This window comes from Labeo rohita, chromosome 10 (assembly GCF_022985175.1).
Source record: "Labeo rohita strain BAU-BD-2019 chromosome 10, IGBB_LRoh.1.0, whole genome shotgun sequence".
Taxonomy (NCBI): Eukaryota; Metazoa; Chordata; class Actinopteri; order Cypriniformes; family Cyprinidae; genus Labeo; species Labeo rohita.
Genome location: NC_066878.1, coordinates 342,739 through 364,407, shown reverse-complemented (window position 1 = coordinate 364,407; position 21,669 = coordinate 342,739). Strand labels below are relative to the sequence as shown.

Here is a 21,669-nt window from a genome sequence, read left to right as displayed (position 1 = left end):
CCTGTCGGGAAATTGGGAGTAAACATGATGTTATATATATATATATATAATTTACAACATTAAATTGAACTAAAGTGACAGTAAAGACATTTATAATGCTCCATCTCTGTTCTCTGAGCATCCTAATGGAAGTTAGAATCCATCATGGCGGCGCTCATAAGTTACTTCGGAAAAACAGACATACAAATGAAATGGAATAGTAAATAAAACAAGGATTACTACAGTGCACTTTATAAGAAGATACTACTTAAGTATTTACAAAATGTCATGTTTGGGTTTGCACTTACATAACGATTTGGTGAGTTACCCGGATGCGCGGCCATACTGGCGATACTCGGATGTAAACAACAGCATGGATTGCTCAGTTAATCTGCTACTGAATACATTGTTCTGCTAATTTATGCTGTCTAAACCATTGGAAAATGTGTGGAAGCTGGTAAATCATTTAGAGAAGGACTTAATAGACAGGAAAGGGTGCAATATTTTGACAAACTAAAGTTAATAGGTTGTAAAGATACATACGTGCAGTTTTAATTAAGATATTAGCCTAATATTTCACCTACCTGACCGGATATTATAAGAACAAACTTGAATGTTGTCAAGATTCTTGCCCTGGAAATCCTGCTTCAGTTTGGCCAACTTCAAATGTTTTTTTGTTCCTCGGCTTTTTGCACTCTTCTTCTTGATTTGTTATGACTTTTGGCAGTCTATAGTACTCCAAATATTTTTTCCAGGTCCCATCAATTAGCACAACCTCAAACATGACAATAATTGACCATTTTTAGCAGCAATAATCAGCAAAATATGCAAGTTTTGTTTGGTTCAGCAGCATTGTTTACATTCAGTGCCGCCAATATGGCCAACTGATGACACACAGTTAAAAGAAAGCACTTTATTGCCGTTTCTTTGTAATTATTTGTGAAATTTACTAGTGATTTGTAAATGAAAACTGTTCCAAAGTAAATCCTACACCGTTTTTTTTTTTCTTTTCAGTTTAACATCCTGCAGCAAACAAGGTATTCAGTTGACTTAACACAAATTGAGCACACCTTGTTGTCATACTCTGGTAAATTGTCACAAAACTTTCATTTATGGGTTTTTCTGAAAATGTAAATAGTAAAACAATTATGAAACACTTGTTTTGTTTTGGCCAACATGGATTTTATACAATGACAACATATAAAAATTGCAATTGAAAAACAGAAATTACAAAAATTATATATATATGTATATATATATAATTTACAACATTAAATTGAACTAAAGTGACAGTAAAGACATTTATAATGCTCCATCTCTGTTCTCTGAGCATCCTAACGGAAGTTAGAATCCATCATGGCGGCGCTCATAAGTTACTTCGGAAAAACAGACATACAAATGAAATGGAATAGTAAATAAAACAAGGATTACTAGAGCGCGCTTTATGAGAAGATACTACTTAAGTATTTAGAAAATGTCATGTTTGGGTTTGCACTCACATAACGATTTGGTCAGTTACCCGGATGCGCAGCCATACTGGCGATACTCGGATGTAAACAACAGCATGGATTGCACAGTTAATGTGCTACTGAATACATTGTTCTGGTAATTTATACTGTCTAAACCATTGGAAAATGTGTGGAAGCCGGTAAATCATTTAGAGAAGGACTTAATAAACAGGAAAGGGTGCAATATTTTGACAAACTAAAGTTAATAGGTGGTAAAGATACATACGTGCAGTATTAAGATATTTCACCTACCTGACCGGATATCATAAGAACAAACTTGAATATTGTCAAGATTCTTGCCCTGGAAATCCTGCTTCAGTTTGGCCAACTTCAAATGCTTTTTTGTTCCTCAGACAGTTTTTTCCACTCTTCTCCTTGATTTGTTATGACTTTTGGTAGTTTATAGTACTCCAAATATTTTTCCAGGTCCCATCAATTAGCACAACCTCAAACATGACAATAATTTACTATTTTTAGCAGACAATAATCAGCAAAATATGCAAGTTTTGTTTTGGTTAAGCGCCATTGTTTACATTCATATGGCCAACTGATGACACACAGTTAAAAGAAAGCACTTTATTGCCATTTCTTTGTAATTATTTGTGAAATTTACTAGTGATTTGTAAATGAAAACTGTTCCAAAGTAAATCCTACACTGTTTTTTTTTTTTTTTTTTTTTCAGTTTAACATCTTGCAGCAAGCAAGGTATTCAGTTGACTTAACACAAATTGAGCACACCTTGTTGTCATACTAAGTGGTAAACTGTCACAGAACTTTCACACAAATGTAAATAGTAAAACAATTATGAAACACTTGTTTTGTTTTGGCCAACATGGATTTTATACAATGACAACATAAAAATTGTGATTGAAAAACAGAAATGACAAAAATATGTCCAACAATTATGCAGAAGTGTTTCTACATCATATAATGTGTGAGTCCAGTCTTGACAAAATGAAATTATTTCCTTGTGTCAAACACTGCAATCATAGATTGTGTAGAGTAAGTATTCTGTGAGTCCATCCTTCAATCCAAAGATTGATTCAACAATTGAATTGGGTAAAATATGGATAGTGAAATAATACACACAAATCTGTAGAACTCCTTTTTATTGGGCTCATGAGATCTTGCAAGATGTCTTCAACATCATAAAAGATGCTCAAGCTTTAGGAGGACTGAATCAGCTTTGTTCAAAACAAATCAAGAGTAGGACAGATCTGAATGGATCAAATGATTCACCTGATTTTATCAGCTGATATGCATGAAGCTGAAAAGCTACATATATCTTACCTAAATTAAAAACATAAAATAAAAAGTAAAAAAAAAAAAAAGATAACTAGTCCAGTTTCACAGATGTAGAAAAACTGTAATTACAAAAAATAAATATCTGACCGTGCCCATGTTAAGAGTTTTTGTGAAGTCTTTAGTTTCAGAAGTAATCTGAGGCTTTCCTCCTCTTGGGCAGCTGGAGGAGGTTGTCTGTGATGGAGGCCGGGTCCTGTGTGGCCGGTGTTCTGGCTTTCCCGGGTGTTGGTGTGCTGGAGGGAGTGGCGGGGCCTCCGAGAGGCGTTTTAGAGCCCATGCTTCTGTGCGCAGGCGACGGGGTATAGCTCGCCCTCAGGGCTTTATCTGTGTATTTGCTGGATGATCTGTTTACTAGACGCTGAAGGGCAGGAGACAGCGCCGCAGGACTCAGTCCCTTTGGAGTGAGGCTGCAATACACAGAAATAATCAGTTAGTACACAACATAAATGCAGTTCTGAATAACACTTTGAAAACTATTATCAAAATAAAGATATTTTGGTTTCTAATTTTCATGTTTAAACCAAACTTTTTTCTTTTTTTAAGGTACAGAGATGAACATGGCTATTTTTTCAAACTGTCAATGTCAACACACTGTTTTATAGTAAAAATTCAGTGGATCTCAGAAGTCTGAAATAGAGGTCGACCAATATTTTCACAAATAAAGAAATTGGTAACAATGTAGGAAGTTATTACTGAAACCACCAGTGAGCTCAGTAATCATGTGCTTAGGCACTGACATTCTCAGCTGTCCAAAACAGAACAGAAAAAATTAACGCCCAATGGCAATATTTAAAAATATGCCAAATAACAACCAATATAATTAGCTTGGCAATATATCAGTCAGCGCAATGGCGCTGATTAATAGAAAGTTCACAAGAACAGCATTTATCTGGAATAGAAATCTTTTGTAACATTATAAATGTCTTTATCATCACTTTTGATCAATTTAAAGGAGAAGTCCACTTCCAGAACAACAATTTACAAATAATTCACTCACTCCCCTGTCATCCAAGATGTTCATGTCTTTCTGTCTTCAGTCATAACAAAATTATGGTTTTTGAGGAAAACATTTCAGGATTTTTCTCCATATAATGGACTTCATTGGTGCCCTGATTTTGAACTTCCAAAATGTAGTTTAAATGCAGCTTCAAAGGGCTCTAAACGATCCCAGCTGAGGAAGAAGGATCTTATCTAGCAAAACGATTTGTCATTTTTTTCAGAAAAAAAGATCTGTATACTTCAAGCACAAAAGCTCGCGTAGCACAGGCTCTGGGATGCGTGTCCACACCGCTACGTAATATTGAATCACGCTGAAAGGTCACGTGGAACGTAAGCGGAACTACAGACCCAGTGTTTACAAAGCGAACGACTAAGCAAAGACTAAGGAAGTGCAAGTAAGTCAAACGCTGTTTACAAACAAAAAGGTACAATGGCGTCAGACAATTCTGAAGTTGTAGAAGAAAATGAGTTTTTCGCCATACTCTACCTTTTAGAGTCGGAGTACACAGACGATGAACTTAGACGTGATTCGTAGTGTCGTGGACGCGCATCCCAGAGCCTGTGCTACACCAGCTTTTGTGCTTAAAGTATACAAATTAAAAAAAAAAAAAATGACCGATTGTTTGGCTAGATAAGATCCTTCTTCCTCGGCTGGGATCATTTAGAGCCCTTTAAAGCTGCATTTAAACTACATTTTGGAAGTTCAAATTCGGGGCACCAATGAAGTCCATTATATGGAGAAAAATCCTGAAATGTTTTCCTCAAAAACCATAATTTCTTTATGACTGAAGACAGAAAGACATGAACATCTTGGATGACAAGGGGGTGAGTACATTATTTGTAAATTGTTGTTATAGAAAGGACTTTCTCCTTTAAAGCAACCTTGTTAAATAAAAGTATTAATTTCTATACTTTCTTTCTCAAAAAAAAAAACAAAAAAACTAACAAGCTTTTGAATGGTATAGTGTATAATTACACCATTTTTATTTTATTTCAGATAAATGCTGATATTTGGATCTTTCTACTCACTTTCTATTCATCAAATCCTGAAAAAAGTTCAACTGTTTTCAATATTGATAATAATAACAATTATAATGTTTCTTCAACAGCAAATCATTAGAATGATTTCTGAAGGATCATGTGACACTAAAAACTGAATGATGCTGAAAACTCAGCTTTGATCACATGAATAAATTATATTTTAAAATATATTTAAATAGAAAGCAGTTATTTTAAATAAGACAAATATTTCAAAATATTACCGCTTTTGCTGTATTTTGGTTTAAATAAATGCAGGCTTAGTGAGCAGAGGAGACTACTTTAAAAACATTAAAAATCTTACTGTTCAAAAACTTTTGACTGGTAGTGTATTAACACTTTAAAATACTTTTATATAAATACGTTGAGTGCTGCAGTTATTAAACCAAAATAACCAAAAAATTTTTTTTCAATTCAACTTTTCACTTAAATTGGTATCCTGATAATATATTTAAAATGCTTATATACAGCATTTTTATTATTAATTATAACAATGCTGTTTAACCTAGAAACAAATGTGAAATACAAGCATATTTCATAATCTCAAACTCCTTTTCTTTACCTTGCGAGGTTTTCAGTGACTTTGCGCAGCGCCTCCTGTTTCTTAGCTCTGTTTTTTGCTGCAGCCTCATTGGCCATTTTCAATCCCAGTCGCTCTCTTCTCCCAGGCTCTGGAATCTGGAAAACATCAATAAAAATAGCCATTCATTATTTTTATTGAAATGCTAGACAATAAATGTTACACACAGCACACACTACCATGTAACGCACATTAGATTTTTTTTTATTATATAAAATTGGGTATCAATAAAACACAAATATACTGTGTGAATGAAACCATTGACATGCTAATTAGAAATAAACTGGACCTTGAATGATGGGCCGTGACTTCTCTCCACAAGTGGTGTATCCGAGCCATCCAGACGAAACGGAGTGCTTTCGATCTCACCCCACGTCATCAGAGGAGACTCTGCAACACCTTAAAAACAAACAAGCCACTCAGGAAAACATGTCTCCAAACTGTTCTTCCTTACATTTTAAAAAATATATTATATCGTTTTTTTCACACAAATATAAATTGCACAACAATTATAATAAAAGGTATGAATTTCTTTCTAAAACTAAAACTCTTTTTTTTTTCTTCCCCTCAATGAGCAAATATCAATAAATCAATAAAAACAGTGGCACTCACCAGGAGCAGGGGAGGCTTCTCCTTCAAATCCGTAGCCATTTACTTTAGGGGATTCGTGAGGCAAGAGCTCTTTGCCATCTGGACCAACTTTGCCTTGTTTAAACTAAACAGGAGGCAGAGCAGAAAAATATGCAGTTAGTTTTATCATATTTCATAAAAGTTAATTATATCTGACCAATAAGATGCAGAGGTCAGGGTTACCTGTGCATTGAGTGCAGCAGCTTGCTGGATTTGCGATTTGTTTAGGGCTTTACAGAAGGGGTCAGCATTAAACCGTGTGTTCTTGTACAGGACCTCCCGTGGCTTCTTGAACAGAGTGTCATCTTTTTCACCTTTTGGGGAAAAAAAATACGCAATTCAAATAATTACCCTTCTCTATTCATAATCAAGTTATTAACAGTTTACATGCCTCAGAAAGTATTATGTAATAATACATAGCTGTAGATCGTCAGGGGGAAACTTTACCTTCAGGGTAGTACATGAGAGCATTTTTGGCCTTGTATTGCCACGTTTCCACTCCTGCCTTGGTGCACTCAAGTGCCTGTTTCTCTGTGGATGGCAGAGCGAGGTTCTGCTCATGCCTCTTTAAATGATAGAACAATAAACATTGTCAGAACTCAAAGCAAAACAAAAACTCAATAATATGCAGAAGCTATTATTGTACTATACCTCTTTGAATTCATTTTCTGCCTCATAGAGCCACGCATGCCTCAGCTTGTCCTTGTCCTCAGCAAGCTCCATTATCTGCTCAAAGGATGCGTTGTCCTCACTCGTGTTTTTAGCGAGAAAGCGGTCCAGGGATGGAAGATCCTTCTCCTCTGCTTTTTCACCATCTTTTCCTGAAACATAACAGAATGCATGTAGCATCTTTCAAATTCCAAAAATGAGATTTAAAGATCCAAAATCCCCCCTGTAGAAAACTGTGAAAACTAATAAGAAAGAAAAATTAAACAAGAATTTTGAAATGCTAATACGCACATTTTTGCATACACTAGCAGTCAAAACTTTTTGAACAGTAAGATTTTTGATGTTTTTTTTTTAAAGATGTCTCTTCTGCTCACAAAGCCTGCATTTATTTGATCCAAAGTACAGCAAAAACAGTGACCTTTTGAAATATTTTTACTATTTTTTAAAATGTAATTTATTAATGTGATCAAAGCTAAATTTTCAGCATCATTACTCCAGTCTTCAGTGTCATATGATCCTTAAGAAATTATTCTATTATGCTCATATCAAGAAACATTTTTTTAAATTATTATCAATATTTAAAACAGTTCAGTACATTTTTTCAGGATTCTTTGATGAATAGAAAGATCAGCATTTATCTGAAATAAAAAGCGTTTGTATAATTACACAAGTTTACAGTATAATTTATTTATTTTTTTTGATAATGATTACAATCCTTTAAATTTATCAAAAGTTATGATAAAGACATTTATCATTTCAATTTTAAAACTGATTGTTTATAATGTTACAAAATATTTCTATTTCAGATAAATGCTGTTCTTAACTTTCTATTCATCAAAGAAACCTGAAAAATTCTACTCTTTCTACTGTTTTTAACATGATAATAAAAATAATAATAATAATAATAATAATAATGTTTTTTTTTTATAATATATTCTAATAGTACGCAGTTATTTTAAATAGTAAAAATATTTCACAATTTTACATTTTTTTCTGTACTTTAGATCAAATAAATGCTGGCTTGGTGAGCAGAAGAGACTAAGGATTTTTCTAAAGCAAGCAGTGCCATCTGCTGTCCAAAACTAAGCTCAGAATTAATTTGAGAAAGAATCTCGATGTGTTCGGAAAATCTCGAAACAATGCTGAATCATTTCTCGATCTTGAATCATTTCACATTGCAACGATTTATCATCCCATCCCTAGTGTGTAATTAGTGCCTTGTTTGCATATTTAAATTAAAAAAATACAATAATACAAAACAACTTTCATAATATACTTTCATTAATCAAATGCGTATGTGATGATATCTACTAGTTACATTTTTATTCCTTCATCACCTCTGGTGTCTTGCCATAAGGACTTATACTGGAACAAAATTTAGCAGCGGTCACTTACCATCCTCTTTCGCTGCTCTGTGTTTGCTCTGTGAACACGAGGGAGATGCACTTCGACCATCTGGGGTCTCAAATGTTGAGGGAGTCGTGTCTTAATGAGAACAAAATGATGTAAAAAAACATTCAAGATGTAGATGAAAAATTTAGCATTACATTTAGCATTACATCACTACCTCACCAACAGATCCTCTGATGGGTGCCAAGAGAATGAGTCCAAACAGCTGATAAAAACATCACAATAATCCTGAAGTAATTAATGTCCAGTGAAGTGAAAAGCTATATGTAGCAAATACATTACAAAGGCGGTTTAACTTTAAACCATCGCTTCTGGACAAAATACCAGTGCATAATCCATACTAATGCTTCCTCCATTAAAACAAAAAAATCCATCCTCTGTTGTTCTCTCACATCAAAACCCACTGGCACATTTGTTTAGAACTGTTTTAGATCATTTTTGCTTGTAAACAGTGATTGATCTGTGCATGTTTCTTTCCTGATTCAGACAAGGTGACTTTTTCACTGGAGAAATCAACATGGTCTTGCATTTTAGCCAGAAGCAAGAGTTTGAAGTTTAAACTGTCTTAATGATAGATTTGTTTCTTACAAACATACAGCTTTTTCGCTTCACAAGACATTAACTGATGGAGTTGTGTGGATTACTTGTGGATCATTGTGATGTATTTATCAGCTATTTGGACTCTCATTCTGACGGCACCCATTCACCACAAATCCATCCATTATAAATTTTCAGTAAATTTTCATTTTTGCTAAATTATGCCTTTACATATTAATCACAAATAGTAAGAAACATCACTCACAGGGAACATAGGTGCGTGGGGTGTATTTAGCCATCGCAGACCCGTATTTGATGGCGATCTCCCTCATCCGCTCCAGATCTCCATTCTCCTCCGCCTCCAGATAATCCTTCTGCGCTTGAAGTTTGGAGACATCTGGGAAAAAGTCCCTCTGGATGATCTTCTCCAAACTCTTTGTTTGATAAAATTGTGACAGGCATGTTTGTCATTAGCAAATCAAGACAGAAGAAATTAAGCATATACAAGCGTGTTGTTTACAGGTGACACATGAAACTCAATCAGCTGTTTCTGTGTAACACACTATGTTGAAAAACGGAGGTTTGGTATTTTGTGTAAACTCTGTGTTGTACAAAGCCAAAATCAAACAAGTGTATTCAAAGAACACATTTCAAAACACATGAGCATTGAAACTTAATTAAGATAATGATTAAGTAAAGTACAATGAATTATATCAGGGAAACCCTGTTGTAAATAGCACATAGGTAAATAGTACATTACCTCTATATATTCTTCTTCATCGAGAATCTTCCTCTTCGGTTTCTTAGTGTCATTCACATGATTGCTGACAGCAACTGTAGTATCATCAGATTTCACAATCAAAGCTTTCTCTTTGGACTCTGTCATATTTCTATTTTAATGTGACAAAACTGTTTATACAGTGATTTCAAGTCCAATTGCGTAAGACGTTGTTTACGTTAGCTTGTACGCTAAGTACTCTTTTTTTCTCTAACGAAATCCCATTAAGATGTGTTTAAACGTATTTCTGGCCTATTTTAATGATATCTCGCGATAAATGTTAATTTTAACCACCACTTAGTTAAAAATAATGACCGAAAATCCATGTAGCAACAGCAGCTGAACGCAGCTGTATCGCACGCAGGAACAACGTCGTCTTCTTCGCATCATTTCCGCTGTGAACCAGAGTGACTCTCCATCGCCACCTATTGACTAGCGATCGACTTTGGCAATTGTTTTGGCACTGTACATGAACTTTAATGACTTAATCAGCTTAACGTTTCTAGTACACGTAAACACTCAAATAGCACATCACCTCAGTGAACATGGTAAGCAATAAACACATTGTTTATTTGCAGTCCATAAGTGCCATGAAAGAAATGCTAGCCTTTAACAATTAAAACAAGACACCACAGGTGAACAAGGTACGCATTGAAACTAATAGATGCTTAAATGTGTATTTTGGAAGTCTGAAAGAAGACTTAGGGGTCTTAAAAGGAATGGTTTTCCCTGTAGTGTCTTGCCTTAGCAGATAAAATTCAAGTGAGGATATGTTTGCATTTAACTATGTATTAAAAGCTTCAGAGTCTGCAAAAATGAACCATGTGATTACAGAAAATTCTATACATTAAGTCTAACAACACTTTTAATGTTATATAAATCATCAGAGATCAGTTTGGCTGAAAGAACGTTAAAATTAATATGTCTTTGCTCCCTATAATCTTCATGATAACAGTCTGATACATATCAAAGTAGCTATTTTTTGTAAGAGATTAACAAAATCAGTCAGATGTAAAGAACTAGTAATTGCACTGTGACGTGCTATGCTAAATACAGAAGCCAGTTTGTTTGAAACTGGTTGTAATGGCGTACAATGATGTTTTAGTCAATATAAAGATGTGAAACATCTTTAGTATGAGCAGAAACAGAGATAAAAACGACTGCATATTTAAATAAAATATAACAGCAGTGTAGTATTAAGAGGATGGCTTATGTGATCCTGCACATGAACCATATTATTAAGCCTTGAGTGTTTTAAAACAGCAAAACATGGAATGGCAAAAGACAACGTTGCAAAGAATCATTTTCTTGTTAGTATTGGAAAATCTTTTTTTTTTTTTTAACAGTAAACTGAAATATTTATAGGCATTTATACACTACCAGTCAAAAGTTTTTGAACATTAAGATTTTTAATGTTTTTAAAGAAGTCTCTTCTGCTCACCAAGCCTGCATTTATTTGATCCAAGGTGAAAACAGTAAAATGTTTAAATATTTTTACTATTTAAAATAACGTTTTTCTATTTGAATATATTTTAAAATGTAATTTATTCCTGATTTAAAAGCTGAATTTTTAGCATCATTACTCCAGCTACATGATCCTTCAGAAATCATTCTAATGTTCTGATTCAACATCACTTTTGATCAAACCTTGCTAGATAAAAGTGTTAATTTCTTTAATTTTATTTAATCAATTTTCTCCCCCAAAAACTACTGACTCTACGCTTTTAAATGGTATAGTGTATAATGTTACAAAAGCTTTATATTTCAAATAAATGCTGATCTTTGGCTCTTTCTATTCATCAAAGAATCCTGGAAAAAATGTACTCAACTGTTTTAAATATTGATAATAATAATCAGCATATTAGAATGATTTCTGAAGGATCATGTGACACTGAAGACTGGAGTAATGATGCTGAAAATGTAGCTTTGATCACAAGAATAAATTACACTTTCAAATATATTCAAATAGAAAACAGTTATTTTAAATAGTAAAAATATTTAATTTTTTTTCCGTTTTTGCTTTGGATCAAATAAATCCAGGACTGGTGAGCAGAAAAGACTTCTTTAAAAAACATTAAAAATTGTACTGTTCAAAAACTTATGACTGGTAGAGTAGATGAAGTGTGTAATTTCTGCAACATCAAATAGAATTAACTTGGTTTAAACAAATGGATGCTCACAGAAGCCATGCATTTCTATTTTTCCATTATGCTTTCTTGAGGTTACAACTTTTATTTTTGCAAATCCATTTGATGCTGCTAGAGCTAGAAACTACACACCTCAACTTTAAGTGCCTATTGGTCACATTTGGATATTACAGAATTAAACTAATAAATATAGACTGCTAAATTGCGATAACAGAGGCCCAGTGTCTTTGTAGCAATGTTCAGCACAGAACCTTTTCGGACCATTAGGAGCTTCTTGGCAAGTCGCTGTGAGGTCAGGAGCAAAGGCACGTATTTTGAAGCAGCAGCGATTAAATCACCGCAAATCCATCATGGTCACACTTCCGTCTGTGATGGTAACGTGTTGACTAGCCTGAGCACAAAACACAGATGCAAAACCTTCATTATTGTGCATGTAAGGTTAAAGGACACAGCAGATCATTCACATGCTGGCCATTCAAGATGTAGGTGAGTTTGCTTCTTCATCAAAATACACTACCGTTCAAAAGTTTGGGGTCAGTACATTTTTATTGTTTCTTTTTTTTTTTCCTTTTTTTTTTTTAAGAAATTAATACTTTTATTCACCAAGGATGTATTAAGTTAATAATTAAAAGTTTATTAAAAGTTAATAATAAATAATTTACATTGTCATAAAATATTTATATTTTGAATAAACACTGTACTTTTTAAACTTGTTATTCATGAAAGAATCCTGAAAAAAAATATATATATATATATATATATATATATATATATTTGGCAGCACAACTGTTGATATTATCCAACATGGATCATTCTAATAATAAATCCGCATATTAGAATGATTTCTGAAGGATCATGTGACACTTAAGACTGGAGTAACAGCTGATAAAAATTCAGCTTTTCATCACAGGAATAAATTCTATTTTAAAGTATGTTAAAATAAAAAACATTATTTTATATTGTAAAAACATTTTGCAATATTACTGGGTTTTTTTCTATATTTTTAATCAAACAAATGCAGCCTTGATGAGCATAAGAGACTTCTTTAAAGACTATTACAAGTCTTACTGACCCCAAACTTTTGAACGGTAGTGTAGATTTGGAGAAATGTAGCATTCTATCACTTGCTCACCAGTGGGTCCTCTGCAGTGAATGGGTGCCGTCAGAATGAGAGTCCAAACAGCTGATAAAAACATCACAATAATCCACAAATAATTCACACCACTCCAGTCCATCAATTAACATTTCATGACATGAAAAACTGCCTGTTTGTAAGAAACAAATCCATCATTAAGTCCTCTATAACATTGCTTTCTCCAGTAAAAAAAAAGTAATCTAATCTGAATCAGGAGAGAAATATGCACAAATCAAGCCCCGTTTACAATCAAAAATCAATCAAATACAGCTCTAAACAAATTTCTCTGTGGATTTTGATGTGAAAGGACAATAGAAGGTGGACTTTTTTACTAGAGGAAGCATTATTATGGTTATTTTGGTCACTGTTTAAAGTTAGAACACCCTAACGATGGATTTGTTTACAAACATGCTTGTACAAACAAGTTTTTGCTTCATGAGACACTAACTGATGGACTTGAGCTGTGTGGATTACTTGTGGATTATTGTGATGTTTTTATCAGCTGTCTGGACTCTCATTCTGATGGCACCCATTCACTGCAGAAGATGTAAGAGCAAGTGATGTAATGCTAAATTTCTCCAAATCTGTTCCAATAAAGAAACAAACTTATCTTAACTACCAGTCAAAAGTTTTTGAACAGTAAGATTTTTAATGTTTTTTTTAAAAGAGGTCTCTTCTGCTCACCAAGCCTGCATTTATTTGATCCGAAGTACAGCAAAAACAGTAAAATTTTGAAATATTTTAACTCTTTAAAATAACTGTTTTCTTTTTAAATATATTTTAAAGTGTAATTTATTTATTTCTTATTTATTTCTGTGATTAAAGCTACATTTTCAGCATCATTACTCTAGTCTTTAGTGCCAGATGATCCTTCAGAAATCAGTCTAATATGCTGATTTGCTGTTCAAAAAAACATTTTTTCTATTTTTATTATTATCAATATTTTGAACAGTTGAGTACTTTTTTACATTTGATGATTAGAAAGATCCAAAGACCAACATGAAATAAAAAGTTTTTGTAACACTACACACTATAGTATTCAAAAGCTATAACACTTTTATTTGGCAAGTAAGTTTTACACTGATCAAAAGTGATGATAAAGACATTTATAATGTTACAAAAGATTTCTATTTCAGATTTCGGATAGTCCTTCTGAACTGTCTATTCATCAAAGAAACCTGAAAATTAAACCGTTTTCAACATAATAACAATAATAAATGTTTTTTGAGCATCAAATCAGAATATTAGAATGATTTCTAAAAGATCATGTGACTGGAGTAATGTTGCTAAAAATTCAGCTTTGAAATCAAAGGAATAAATCACATTTTAAAATATTCAAAAAGAAAGCAGGTATTTTAAATGGTAAAAACATTTCGCAATATTACTGCTTTTGCTGTACTTTAAATCAAATAAATGCAGGCTTGGTGAGCAGAAGAGACTTCTTTAAAAAACATTAAAAATCTTACTGTTCAAAAACTTTTGACTGGTGGTGTATACCTTTTAATTTTTTTGGCTAAGCTATTCTTTTAAGTATTTAAGTTTAATATTTAGAGTTCACAAATCACTGACAAAGCATCACTCACAGAGAAGAGTGGCGGCTCCCTTGGATGTGGGTGGAATCCTCTTTGTTTACAGGAACAGATCTCGTCCATCCCATAGTCTGTCAGCCGAAAGTAGCCAGTCCTGAAGCATAAGTTATCACACTGTTATTGTTCCGTTTTACCTCCTAACTATCACTTAAACTAAATAACACAGTGTATAGCTAAAAACATACTCATTAAATTTAGGTGAGCACACAATGGCTATGGACTCTGGAAGCATGATTTGATAAGAGCAATGTGTGTGCAGGTCCACACTGGATAAAAAGGCCGTCTGCGTCGGGTGGGTCTTATAGAGAAAAAGAGAGACTGATTATTCTCTAGGTACGTAATTACAGTGATACTATTAATAAAGGCATGAAAAAGGCAGAAAAGATCATACATGAATCCAGCCCAGTGTAATGAGATCATTCTGATCCTGGATTAGGAAAAGTTCCTCCTCGTTCTCGGTGTCACAGTAATCGGGTCCCCCACACTGCTTGGGCACAATCACGTGTGTCACTGTGAAGGCGTTCTTCATCTGTGGACGAAAACAAACAAACTGTTTTGTGATTTCCTCATCATAATACAAATTTACTACAAATCTGTGTTATTAAGGTTGCACAAGTTATAGTCAAGAGGTAGTAAGTGAGATTTACATACACTTCCATTTAAATGTTTGGGAAGATTTTTTTAAAAAAAGAAATTAATATTTTTAATCAGCAGGAATGAATTAAATCGAACTAAAATTACAGTTAAGTTAATCAACCATTATAATGTTCTAAAGATTTCATTTCAAATAAATGCTTTTCTTTTGAACTTTCTATTCATTAGAGAATCCTGAATTTTTTTATCATGGTTTTTACAAAAACATCAAGCAGCAAAAACTGTTTTTTAACCTTGATAATAATAAGAACGATTATTAATAATTGAGCGCCAGTCATAATAGAGCAGCAAATCAGCATATTAGAATGATTTCTGAAGGATCATGTGATGATGCTGAAAATGACATTAATAATTCACATAGAAAACAGTTATTTTAAATGTGATATTTCAGAAGATTACTGTTTTTACTTTATTTTTGATCAAATAAATGGAGCCTTACTGAGCATAAGAGACATTTAAAAAAAATTCTAACAGCCCCAATTTTATTTTATTATTACTTTATAAAGGTAGTACAACACCTACTACCTTATGTATAAAAACTAATAAAAATTCAATTCTTTAAATGAATTATATTATAATAAACTAGTGCTAACTTATATTGTTATTAGTAAATTATTGAAACATTATGACAGTATCTTTTGTATTATCTCTAATTTATGTTATTAAAAATTATGGTATTAAGTAATTTTTTTCTCTGAATTAAAATATCCAGATTAGTACATAAACCATCCAAAGGCATTATGTGAATGACAAATTGGGGGTACAATCTGCTTTTTGTTTTGGGGAGAAAAAAACTTTTAAAAATGTATTGGTCGAAAAATAGGCTTTATTTTCTTCACGCAAAATATAAATACAATTCTTTATTTTCATAACAGTAAAGTCTTTATTTTCTTCACGCAAAACACAAATATACACTACCAGTCAAAAGTTTTTTGATTGATTGAAAAGATTTATGTTTTTTAAAGAAGTCTCTTCTGCTCACTAAGCCTGCATTTATTTGATCCAGAATACAGCAAAATCAGTAATATTGTGATATATTTTTACTATTTAAAATAACTGTTTTCTATTTGAATATATTTTTAAATATAATTTATTCTTGTGATCAAAGCTAAATTTTCAGCATCATTATTCCAGTCACATGATCCTTCAAAAATCATTCTAAAATTCTGATTTGCGGCTCAAAAGACATTTATTATTATTATTATTATTGTTATTATTATTATTATTATTATTATTATTATTATTATGTTGAAAACAGCGGAGTAGAATTCTTTGATGAATACAAAGTTCAGAAGAACAGCATTTATCTGAAATAGAATTTTTTTGTAACATTACATAAACAGATAAATACACAAAAAATTAATATAAATACATAAAAAGTTATTATAATATCAGTTTTGATCAATTTAAAGCATCCTTGCTAAATAAAAAATATTAATTTCTATAACCTTTTTGTATTGTAAAAAAAAAAAAATGGTGAAAAAATAGGCTTTATTTTCTTCAGAATTCTTTATTTTCTTAATAAAATCTAATTGTTATGAAAAAAAATGAATGAAATATAAACAGGTTTTATTTTCTTTTTTCTTTAGATTTCGACTGAAATATAGTCTCAGTCTGCTTATGTCTGAAAATGTTTTGCACGTACCAGCTTGCCACAGAGAATCCCACAGGTCTCCACAGCCCGTGCTGTGTTGGCATCTGCTAGTTTTAAAAACCTTTGGCACAGCTCGGCGGGCACAAAGAGCTGCCGCAAGCCGTTTACCAACGCACCTAGGAAAACACATATAATCTCAGCTTAATGACTGGACAATAGTAATGCTTGTAGGTCAGCAATTAATAAGTTAGTGGAAACTGAGAGGCCTTACTGTGTCCTGCACTGACTGAAACACTCGGCTTCAGTGAGCGGTCAAACGCTGGGAGGGATGAAGGTTGAGAGACATGGTTCGGGGTTCCTCCGGGGGTCGTCGGCGGTGAAAATGAGGCCTGTGGAGGTCCTTGTACATCAGGCACCAGGAGATCTCTGGGAGAGGTGGGCGACACGGGGACGCTGAACTCCTGCACGATGCGCTGGCGCTCCTTCTCCAGCGCCTGTCTGCGGATCATCTCCTCGAAGGCGCTTAACTGCTCTTGCTCGCGCTGACGCTGCTGCTGCTCGGCCAGTCTTTGCTTCTCGGCCTCCAGCTCCCGCTGCTTGGCCACTTCTCGAGCCTGGGCCTCATCCTCCACTCGCTGCCAGAAGTCACACATCGTCAGTAAATACATACACCAACACTTGAATTAGTTTGTAGGAACCATTTAAGAAAAATGTGCCCACCTTTCGAACGAGATATTCGGCGTGGTCTTTGTCGTACTGCTTGAGAAGCAGCTTTTTCAGTTCCTCAGCTTTCGGAAAAGCAACTTCTTTTAATTTCTAACATGGAAAAATAAGGTATATATATTAGCTTGAGATATTCGCTCATATTTTGCATGCTTCATGAAGCTTTTAGCTTTCTTCAGGCAGAGGAAAATCACAACTTACCCTCATCGTTTCTTTCTTCTCAGGAATGTTGGCGGTTTTATATTCACGGTGTCTAGGAAGTTTTTCAATAAACAACCTAAAAGGAAGTAAAATGCAGGAACGTTATGTATTATTTTCAAAATATTATCTTTTAATAATAATATTTTAAACATACGCTACCAGTCAAAAGTGTTTGAATAGTAAGATTTAAAATTTTTTTTTAAGAAGTCTCTTTTGCTCAGCAAGCCTGCATTTATTCGATCCAAAATAAAGAAAAAACATTAACATTTTGAATTATTTTTACTATTTAATATAACTGTTTTCTATTTGAATATATTTTAAAATGGAATTTATTCTTGTGATTTCAAAGCTGAATCATTACTCCAGTCACATGATCCTTTTGAAATCATTCTAATATTCTGATTTGCTGCTCAAAAAACATTTATTATTATGTTGAAAACAGCTGAGTAGGATTTTTTCAGGTTTCTTTGATGAATAGAAAGTTCAGAAGAACAGCATTTATCCTAACATTATAAATGTCTTTATCATCACTTTTAATCAATTTAAAGCATCCTTAATGTATTAATTTCTATCATTTCTCCCCAAATATTGATAATAATAATAATAAGCATATTAGAATGATTTCTGAAGGATCATGTGACACTGAAGACTGGAGTAATGATGCAGAAAATTTAGCTTTGATCACAGGAATAAATTACATTTTAAAATATATTCCAATAGAAAGCAGTTAATTTAAATAGTAAAAATATTTCAGAAAAACTGTATTTTGGATCAAATAAATACAGGCTTGGTGAGCAGAAGAGACTTCTTTAAAAAACATTACAAATCTCACTGTTCAAAAACTTTTGTAGTGTAGTGTGGTAGTGTATTAATTACTTCTATATTATAATATATAATATTATTATATTAAATTATTTCAATTTTTATTCAGATTATTTTTATTACATTTAGTCTTGATTTTAATAAATGTTTAATTTATTATCATATACATAATAATTTATTTTTTAATCATTTAATTTTGATGTGTATTTAATGTTTATTTCTAATAAATGAATAAATAGCAAAATCACTCATTTACACGTCATCAATCTTGTTTTGAATTAGGGTTGCAAAAATTGCAAATCTCATAAAATAAACAGAAATACTGTAAACATAAAACATTTCGTTTGACTCCTGACATTAACGATCAATATTCTATAACGGTTAAGCACCTCTTTTCACTTATCAGTAGCTTAAAAGAAAAAAAAAAAATTTATATATATATATATATATATATATATACAGTGGGTACGGAAAGTATTCAGACCCCCTTAAATTTTTCACTCTTTGTTATATTGCAGCCATTTGCTAAAATCATTTAAGTTCATTTTTTTTCCTCATTAATGTACACACAGCAGCCAATATTGACAGAAAAACACAGAATTGTTGACATTTTTGCAGATTTATTAAAAAAGAAAAACTGAAATATCACATGGTCCTAAGTATTCAGACCCTTTGCTGTGACACTCATATATTTAACTCAGGTGCTGTCCATTTCTTCTGATCATCCTTGAGATGGTTCTACACCTTCATTTGAGTCCAGCTGTGTTTGATTATACTGATTGGACTTGATTAGGAAAGCCACACACCTGTCTATATAAGACCTTACAGCTCACAGTGCATGTCAGAGCAAATGAGAATCATGAGGTCAAAGGAACTGCCTGAAGAGCTCAGAGACAGAATTGTGGCAAGGCACAGATCTGGCCAAGGTTACAAAAAAATTTCTGCTGCACTTAAGGTTCCTAAGAGCACAGTGGCCTCCATAATCCTTAAATGGAAGACGTTTGGGACGACCAGAACCCTTCCTAGAGCTGGCCGTCCGGCCAAACTGAGCTACCGGGGGAGAAAAGCCTTGGTGAGAGAGGTAAAGAAGAACCAAAGATCACTGTGGCTGGGCTCCAGAGATGCAGTCGGGAGATGGGAGAAAGCTGTAGAAAGTCAACCATCACTGCAGCCCTCCACCAGTCAGGGCTTTATGGCAGAGTGGCCCGACGGAAGCCTCTCCTCAGTGCAAGACACATGAAAGCCCGCATGGAGTTTGCTAAAAAACACCTGAAGGACTCCAAGATGGTGAGAAATAAGATTCTCTGGTCTGATGAGACCAAGATAGAACTTTTTGGCCTTAATTCTAAGCGGTATGTGTGGAGAAAACCAGGCACTGCTCATCACCTGTCCAATACAGTCCCAACAGTGAAGCATGGTGGTGGCAGCATCATGCTGTGGGGGTGTTTTTCAGCTGCAGGGACAGGACGACTGGTTGCAATCGAGGAAAGATGAATGCGGCCAAGTACAGGGATATCCTGGACGAAAACCTTCTCCAGAGTGCTCAGGACCTCAGACTGGGCCGAAGGTTTACCTTCCAACAAGACAATGACCCTAAGCACACAGCTAAAATAACGAAGGAGTGGCTTCACAACAACTCCGTGACTGTTCTTGAATGGCCCAGCCAGAGCCCTGACTTAAACCCAATTGAGCATCTCTGGAGAGACCTAAAAATGGCTGTCCACCAATGTTTACCATCCAACCTGACAGAACTGGAGAGGATCTGCAAGGAGGAATGGCAGAGGATTCCCAAATCCAGGTGTGAAAAACTTGTTGCATCTTTCCCAAAAAGACTCATGGCTGTATTAGATCAAAAGGGTGCTTCTACTAAATACTGAGCAAAGGGTCTGAATACTTAGGACCATGTGATATTTCAGTGTTTCTTTTTTAATAAATCTGCAAAAATGTCAACAATTTTGTGTTTTTCTGTCAATATGGGGTGCTGTGTGTACATTAATAAGGAAAAAAAATGAACTTAAATGATTTTAGCAAATGGCTGCATAATTTAAGGGGGTCTGAGTACTTTCCGTACCCACTGTATATATTGACTTTAATAGGCCCTATTTTGTACTCCACTAATGGAAATTTTCCATCAGGAAAGTGAACATGTGAATCTGATATGTGCAATCAATAAGCAACCTGCCAAGCATTTGGCACTTCCAGGCTGTTCTTGCTGTACTTACGTGATGTACTTATTGTATAGAATAAACGCATGCTCGACATTCCCCTCCTCTGCATAGATGTTGGCCATTCGGATGATTTCCATCCCCGAGCGGAAGTACCGGCGGGGCGGCACGTCCTCGCTGACGTCCACAGAGCTGCCCAGCTTGGTGAGAGCACGGACCCTCTCCTCAGACGACAGACTGCAGTCATTGTGGTCAGACATGATGTCTCCTGCCTGCAAATGAATAATAAAACACTTTCAATGCTGAGTTTACACTGTCTGTATGCTGACTACAAAAACTCCTACTTTGGGTGGTGCTATTTCTATGTAAGGTTAATGACATCACATGGACACTTTAAAATGTCTTAAGTCACTGCATTAGACATCAAAAGATGAAATGAAGTGTGAGCTAATGTAAAATGCAAATGGCCTTTTCTCAGAACTGGAACAGTTAAAACAAATGTTACTTGATAAAACAAATGTTACTTGGTTTGACACTTTTTGATTTTTAGACATTGCTAAAAAGTCCAAATACTTGTTAAGGCCTTATGTAATTTATATATGTGTACAGTTATACAATAATATGCATTATATGTAAATAAGCAGTCGAGATTTTTACTCGACTTTAACATTTAACTTTAAATGAGTGTGGTGACACCCACTATTGACAGGCCAACCAGCAACAAACAATGTTGGCAAGATAACTCTCGCGTTAAGGTTAAATAACTTTCCTACCTGATTTCACCGCACTCCTTTACGCTTTCAATGACGCTTTGATGTTTTTATTTCATATGTTTTCGTCATATTTTGACATTGTGAAAACAAAGCTTGGTGTGTTCACATTAACTGTAATATCATAACACTTCCTGCATCGTATGGAAAGACCCCGCCCACTATAGTCAGCTGACGGTGAAGTCATGCCTCGGATTGACCAATCGCGAAGCACTTCTAAGTATATTTTTAGAGATCCGTGCTTCTATCACTATGTTAAAACGTATATTTTCCGTCAGCATGAAACAACTCGAATTTATGTACCGTTACAATAATATTAATGCTGTTGCTTTGTTTTATATTTTTACACCGAAAGGCATTGTTTTGTATCTATTAAATCAAATATTCCCTCATATTTGTTGTTTGATTTTTAAATAAAGATAAAAAAATGGAAGAT

General features: G+C 33.9%; 2 protein-coding genes across 2 annotated transcripts; both read right to left on the bottom strand.

The window, feature by feature from the left end:
• Positions 1 to 2,541: 2,541 nt before the first annotated feature.
• Positions 2,542 to 9,845, bottom strand: ess2 (ess-2 splicing factor homolog). Its single transcript, XM_051121319.1, has 10 exons — positions 9,416 to 9,845; positions 8,921 to 9,089; positions 8,104 to 8,193; positions 6,691 to 6,860; positions 6,487 to 6,604; positions 6,223 to 6,353; positions 6,022 to 6,124; positions 5,699 to 5,808; positions 5,392 to 5,507; positions 2,542 to 3,199 (listed from the first exon to the last, which is right to left on the bottom strand). The coding sequence occupies exons 1-10, from the start codon at positions 9,539 to 9,541 to the stop codon at positions 2,917 to 2,919; spliced, it is 1,416 nt and encodes a 471-aa protein (XP_050977276.1). The 5' UTR covers positions 9,542 to 9,845; the 3' UTR covers positions 2,542 to 2,916.
• A 132-nt stretch (positions 9,846 to 9,977) lies between these two features.
• stambpa (STAM binding protein a) lies at positions 9,978 to 21,384 on the bottom strand. Its single transcript, XM_051121320.1, has 10 exons — positions 21,237 to 21,384; positions 20,521 to 20,735; positions 17,477 to 17,552; positions 17,273 to 17,368; positions 16,824 to 17,187; positions 16,604 to 16,728; positions 14,696 to 14,833; positions 14,490 to 14,602; positions 14,299 to 14,398; positions 9,978 to 11,971 (listed from the first exon to the last, which is right to left on the bottom strand). Exons 2-10 carry the CDS (start codon positions 20,721 to 20,723, stop codon positions 11,915 to 11,917), a joined length of 1,272 nt encoding a protein of 423 aa, XP_050977277.1. The 5' UTR covers positions 20,724 to 20,735; positions 21,237 to 21,384; the 3' UTR covers positions 9,978 to 11,914.
• Positions 21,385 to 21,669: the final 285 nt, after the last annotated feature.